This window comes from Saccostrea cucullata, unplaced genomic scaffold, assembly GCF_032062105.1.
Source record: "Saccostrea cucullata isolate Sc308-1 unplaced genomic scaffold, CSIRO_AGI_Scuc_v1 ctg1186, whole genome shotgun sequence".
NCBI classification, from domain to species: Eukaryota; Metazoa; Mollusca; class Bivalvia; order Ostreida; family Ostreidae; genus Saccostrea; species Saccostrea cuccullata.
Genome location: NW_026928251.1, coordinates 261237 through 268492, shown reverse-complemented (window position 1 = coordinate 268492; position 7256 = coordinate 261237). Strand labels below are relative to the sequence as shown.

The 7256-nt window shown below is 33.1% G+C and overlaps 1 protein-coding gene across 1 annotated transcript; it reads left to right on the top strand.

The window, feature by feature from the left end:
- The first annotated feature begins 2368 nt into the window (after positions 1-2368).
- LOC134276924 (orexin receptor type 2-like) lies at positions 2369-6543 on the top strand. The gene is made up of 2 exons (XM_062759200.1): positions 2369-2856; positions 5460-6543. Exons 1-2 carry the CDS (start codon positions 2369-2371, stop codon positions 6103-6105), a joined length of 1134 nt encoding a protein of 377 aa, XP_062615184.1. The 3' UTR covers positions 6106-6543.
- Positions 6544-7256: the final 713 nt, after the last annotated feature.

Below are 7256 nucleotides of genomic sequence, written 5' to 3'. Positions count from 1 at the left end.
CCATAATATTTAAAGGAAAGCGATTTGTCATACAATGTAACCCCCTCCCCCTTAACCTAGCCCCCCCCCCCTCCCCAATCGAATTCCGGATCTGTGCTTGAATAAAATATATATTATTATAAAAGGAATCAAAGCATGCATTTTACAACTAAATTAAATTAATATTTTAATTTAAATTTACGATCTTTATGGTACTTTGTGCTGTTAAAAGCGAAATTTTCTCTGTATCTCTTATATTTGCTTTTTTTCAATAAACAGGAATAATCTATACCGATATTGACAGTCTATATCTCACAAGTTTGCCCGAAAAATAAACACGCAAATTAGAACAGGAATGATATCAAATTTATGAAAACTATAATTACCGTTGAACTCATTTTGTTTGTAAATCCAAGTTTTTCATATCTTCATCTCCAATCTCAAATCGTTTGTACAAGTCACAAATTTTGTTTATACTACAAGTATTAGACTGACAACTGTTTAAAACAGATATTTTATAATTAAGTTTCTCTGTAGTTTAGGGATTAGTCAGAGATTAACGTGACTTTAAGCCGCTTACCTTTAACGGCTATTATAAATCATTCCCTGCTTTAATGTTATAGTTATGGCAGCATTTGGATCTATAGGATTATTCTTTAGCATTCGCATCGATTTTTTAAAACACAATGACTGAGGTCTTAATTATGTAATTAAAATTTTGATTTATACATATGCAAACCTTCTGATACATGTATAGTTAGGTAAAGAAAAAAAGTTAAATTCAACCTCATCTGAAACTGCACTGAATTCCATTTAGTTCTATTAGCATAAATTTATTTTATAGGCTGTAAAGGATAACTCTAAGGCATAAAGCTGTAATTGGTGCGTAGATATTACTTGATATTTTTTTTAATATTTTTTTTTAAATTGACAATGATTTTGCCCAGTTTCTCGTGATTTTACATATACAATCGAATAATATAATTTTGAAATATTACTATGGACCACTAAGTTAAACACATGTATCGGACTTCCCGTTACATGTAGTAGATATACAGACAAAGAGGGATAATCCATACGCCGTATAGTCATATTGCTACACAATGAACATTAATATACACCCGTATGGACAACATTTTTATTGATAAAAAGTTAAAGACTTGTACAAATAGATCTTTTATTCCATTTATCAATGAATGATAAAATCACGCCGGTAAAAATAAATTAAAAAGTAAATCAATAAATGCTATTTCATGTAATTAATTTAATTTAATATTGAATTAGCTTTTAATTGATCAAATTAGTTCCTGCAAAAAATTATGTGCATGGTCAACGTTTGCCTTGCAAGATATTTCACATGTAATGCCCGTTGAGTTCAACGGTAATTATAATTTTCATCAATTTGATATCATTCCTGTACAAATGTGCGTGTTTATTTTCGGGGATACTTATGAGATATAGACGGGACACAAATGTATCCTTCATTCTTGTTATTTTTTTTTTTAGACTTGATAGTTTCCGAAGTGCTTCACTAATTATCACATAACCTCTGTTATCGGCGTTTTAAATTTTCCCCTTTTAAACTAGAGGTACTGTGAGCAATGGGCTCACTAAATGATACCCCCCGCCTCCCATATGTGTATGAATGGAAGTGTCCATGTTTTGCAATGGGAAACCCAATATATGTGTCAGATCAAAAAGTAAAATAGGAGGTGCACAATGGCAATATGTAATAAAGATTCAATGAAAGTTTCATCAAATTTCATCCAGTAGTATAAGAGGAGTTGCGGATAAGAGATGGGTACCCCAAAGCGTAACAGACGGACGGACGGACGGACGGAATTAACGATCACTATATACCCTCCCGCTTTTCAAGCGGGGGGTATAATAAAGGGAGAATTCATAATTTGTTTACCTATATTGTCAAGTTAGAAATAGGAAGTAATAAAAAGTGTTTAATTTCATGGATTGGTTTCCTACTTTTACTTCCTGATATAATTAAGGTCACACTTTCAACAGCATCCTATAAGTAAAGACGTCTTAGCATTGGATGAAAGTAAAAAAAACTAGAGGTACTGTGAGCAATGGGCTCACTAAATGATACCCCCCGCCTCCCATATGTGTATAAATGGCAGTGTCCATGTTTTGCTATGGGAAACCCAAAATATTTGTTGGATCAAAAAGTAAAATAGGAGGTGCACAATGGCAATATGTAATAAAGATTCTGTGAAAGTTTCATCAAATTTCATTCAGTGGTATAAGAGGAGTTGCGGATAAGAGATGGGTACCCCAAAGCGTAACAGACGGACGGACGGACGGACAGCTAGACGGACGGACGGAATTAACGATTACTATATACCCTCCCGCTTTTCAAGCGGGGGGTATAAAAATGAGCCTGAGTGTAAATTCAACAGATTCTTCCAATAATTCTTCAAGTTTGGATCAAGACCCGGATCTTTTACTCCAAGAACTTAACGACAGAACAGCATTAAGGTTTCTTCCGGTTATTATTTATATGGCACTACTGATGTTAGTGGGGACATTCGGAAATATTATGGTATGTATTGTCTATCTACGGAAAAGAATTAAGAATTCATCGGATTATTTCATCCTTAACTTGGCCTTTCTGGATCTTCTTACATGTGTATTTGGGATTCCTGTGGAAATTGCCGACCTGCGATATCCATACATGTTCTATGCACCAGCGGCTTGTAAACTGCTGAGAACAATAGAATCGTTTACAAACATGGGTTCCACTTTAACTCTCATAGCTATCGCAGTAGATCGATATAAACGGATATGCAAATTGGGAGAGAGATTTTCAAATGAGAAAGCCAAGCGTCTGTGTATCGGGGCTATAGTTACAGTCCCTGAAACGTTCTACTTTCCCACCTGAACGGTGAACGAACGCTGAACGAACGGTGAGTGAACGATGTGCAAACGGTGAACGCAACTTGGTGAACGATGTGTGAACGGTGAACGGTGAGTGAACGCAGAACGCGAACGGAGCGCGAACGCGAGCGCAATGTGAACGGTGAACGAACGGTGAACGCAAGATGAACGATTTATTCGGAATGCCTTTGGTCTTTTCCTTGTATTGAAATTATTCTTTTATTCTATTATTCAAATGTCAAAAATAAATATAAATACACAATAAATAAACAAAAGAAAAATAAATAGATGAATAAATAAATAATAAAGAAAAATTCTACACATACGTATGTTTAAATCGATATTTTAATAACATGATTTTGATCGCCGTCTTTGTTTCCGCGTGTAGTTAAAAAATGAATTTATCTTAGTAAATAATTATGCTTATTCTTTTAACTAATAAAATAATGTGAACTTTAGAAGATAAAACTACTACTGAGATAAACAATAGATAAATAAATTAATTAATAAATAAATTAATCAATAAATAAATAAATAAAAAACATTTTTTTCTGCACATACCTATATGTTTAAATCGAAATTTTAATGACATGATTTTAATCGCCGTCAAACGTATATTTGTTACCGCGTATACTTAAAAAATAAATTAATCTACTTATATAGTAAATAAATATGCTTATTCTTTACACTAATAAAATAATGTGGACTTCTGAAGATAAAACTGCTCCTTATAGAATGAATTAATTACATTGTACGAGGTTAAAACAACCGTACATGTATTTCCGTGCCAAAGCGATTCTGAGTAAAATAACGGATTTTTTTTTATAATTCACAATTATCTGTTGACATTGACTGTTATCGTACAGCATAAAAATTATCGTTTTATTTAAATTCTACTGCAAAATGTTATATATATATGTGCCTTTTTATTCTTTTATGACGATTATTTTAGCTAACTTCTTCATGTATCTGTAGACATTTCCCGGCCGTGATTATACTCGGTCAAGATGTTTGAAAGAGGCATTCAAATTATTTGTAATACATGTGTAGATTAATTTTTCAAAACTAAATAAGTAATGCGTTGTCATAGTTTTTATTGAACAGAGAAATGTTCGATCGATCGATCGATCGAGAGAGAGAGAGAGAGAGATAACCCCCTCGATTCTCAGATATATGTTGTATAAAAAAATCTAATTATTTGTCCTAAATATTCCAAGCAATAAAGGTAATAAAGGTAATCTTTTTTTTTAGATTAACAAATCCATTTGACAGTAATCACTGGCTTTTATTTTCCATCATCAAGTTCACAAAGTTCCCAGAAGTCCGTGCTATATTTGTAGTAGCGTGCTTGTGCTGTCAATCAAAATAATTCGACACAGTGGAGGTGTGGAAATCGTGTTTCACCGAACATGCCGAAGGCAAGGAGTCACTTAGTATTCCAAGAAATTTTAATATTTTTCCCTATCATTTCTAAATCTGATTTTTGCATTCCTGCAGAAAAAAAAATAATTCGAGTATATACTTGGAAGGATTAAGTTTTAAATTGAATGTGAAACATATTCCCTGCCAATTTAAAATACTACTGTCGGCACAAGTTTATACTAAAATACTATTGTTTAATGACTGTTTGACGTTGGTTTTAAGACTGATTTTCTTGTGTTACAATAAAAATTAAATAATAATTAAAATATACTGAAAAAACTTGATAAGAATTTTATTTCGGGAGAAAAGGCACCGGGGGGGGGGGGGGGATCTGAATTATACTGAATAACAAAAAAAAAATTTTTTTAAACATGTTGAGGTACGGAGAAGGAAGGAATGTTTCTTCTCTAATAAAAGACTATTTTAAACAGTTGGTCTTTTCTAAAATTTAAAACCACACCATCAACTTAATTAGCTCTAAAGATAATTAATTAACTGAAATTTGCAGTACTGTTCATAATTCCCAAACCTACATGTAGTTTAAATACGTGTTACATAGAAATAAATAATAAATTTTTTTATGTATTCTTGTCCTGTAAAAGACTTGGATGAATTATTATACATTTAATAATTTGTCCTCTTTAAAATTACATCAAATTGATGCCGTGCGTGAAGCATTTGTACATTGCCCTATTTTGAATTTAATATTTCAGCATCGTTCTACATACATGTAGGTACTTAATGTATTAATTATTTTCCAGGGAAAATTCATGAAATAAGTAATAGCTGAGTTATAATAATAGAAATATAAATATCATAGATAATTTTTGCAACGAAATAATTATTCTTTAAACACGATATCTAAGTTATTTAATTAAAAAACATGTAAATCCTTACCATCAAAAAGATAAGTCCTTTCACTCCGGTGTTCCGAATGGCAATGAAGACTGAACGATAAGTGAACGGTGAACGCAAGGTGAACGCAAAGTAAACGGAACGAAGAGCGAACGGTGAACGTTTTGTGAACGATGAACGCGAGCACAGGGTGAACGGTGAACGCAATACTTTGAACGAAGAGCGAACGGTGAACGCACGCTGAACGAACGGTGAACGAACGCTGAACGAACGGTGAGAGAACGGAAAAATGGGAAAGTAGAACGTTTCAGGGACTGTATAGGTGCCATGACCGGATGGCCGGCCGCAATGGTGTTCGGGAAGAAATCGGTCGACGTGGGAATTCCAGGGGCAATTGCTGTGGACTGTTCCACTGCAGATGAAATGAGAAAGACAATATATCCGCTGTTGTATTATGGGATTGTTATGCTCTATTTCATCATTTGTGTTATTTTTGTAACATTCGTCTATGTGCGTATATCATTATTCATTCGAAAGGGTAAATCAAAGCAAAAGAAAGAAACCAGGCATGCGTTGTCACCTTTGCCCCCTATTAGCTCTCAGCCAATCAGCGAAGAGCAATCAAGCGAGTCATCTCGTCAAGGGGAAATAAGAATCAGCGATAAGGACAAAACGAATGGCGGGAGAATGGTCAACACAATTAAGGTCACCAGGACAACCACCATTTTTATTGTCGTTACTGTAGCATTTATTGTGAGTTATCTGCCCTTTCTTGTTGTCATGGTTACAAGAAACATTAAGAAAAACTTTGAGGACATTTTATCTCCAGCGGCCGAGGTGTTGTATAAGTTTTGTTTGAAGTCGTACTTTATTAACAATGCAATTAACCCAATCATTTACAGTTTCCTTAACAGAAATTTCAGGACAGAGGCAATCAGGGTAATTAAATGTAAATGAATAATTCCAATCTTCATTTTATCTATTGATTTCCTGTGTTTTGATTGGACGAGAACACGTTCCAGAAAATTTTTACACATCGATAAATTCTTTCAATCAGAACTACTTTCTTGATGACACTACTAGGTTATCGTATAAACAATGAAAGCAGTTATTTCTGGGTCTGTTCTGGCTAAATAATGAATACAAGAAACTTTAAATTTAATTAGGGCTTAAACAAAACTGGCAACATACTAGACTGCCTAACTGATGGACGCCGTGAAAATGTTTATGTCACTGTCCGATCACGAGTGTGAATTTTAAAAATCGCTGTCTCAACGTTCATACGTAGAAAATAAGCTCAGTCTGTATCGTTTTGACAGGGAAAAGAAACGTACCTCAAACTCTTGCCCTATTAGCATCAAATTCATATTTACTTTCTATATTGTTCCTCAATATTTGAATAAATAAGTGAAAATTGAAGGCGTCGTCGGTCTGCTCACTTTCGCTATGAGAGTTTATGTCAACATGGCCATGGTCAAAGACGAACTATTCTGAAGTAAACTCGTAATTACGATATTTGTTGACTTAAACAACATTCAATTAGTTGTTATAAGTTTATTTATCGATTGTTTTGACAATTTAAGTTGAACTCGATCGAAATTCATCTCGATTACGTTCCTTTACGGTAAAATGTATTCCTACGCCGTCCAGAAATAACGGATTGTATGGAGGCCTCAAAGAGAAATAATTTAAATATTTTTAAAAATTCGATATTGGAATTATAAGAATTAAACGTTCTTTTTGAAAAATTTATCGATGTGTAAACTCTTGACATTTTACTCACAAACTTAACATAAAAGTGCTTCGCACTTTTATTTAGTTTGTGAGTAAAATGTCAAGAGTTTACACATCGATAAATTTTTCAAAAAGAACGTTTAATCCTATAATAAACCCTTCATTTCTGGAATCATGGAAAAATTGTACAGAACTAGTCTTTTCATTAAACACTTCGTTGAAGTTTAAAATGTTTATACAATACTAGTTTGTGTGATATATTTAGTCATATAACAGCCACAATTTAATTACACTCTGTACCAACACTGAATTAAGATGAGATTATTTACAATATAAAATGAAATTTCATTATTAAATAATATACGATGAAAATA

What these genes read in the sequence shown, in the direction of transcription:
- LOC134276924 (XM_062759200.1), top strand. Translation starts at nt 2,369, where the DNA reads ATGAGCCTGAGTGTAAATTCAACAGATTCTTCCAATAATTCTTCAAGT. An exon ending in ATAGTTACAGTCCCTGAAAC is followed by an intron (nt 2,857 to 5,459) that starts GTTCTACTTTCC and finishes AGAACGTTTCAG; the next exon opens with GGACTGTATAGGTGCCATGA.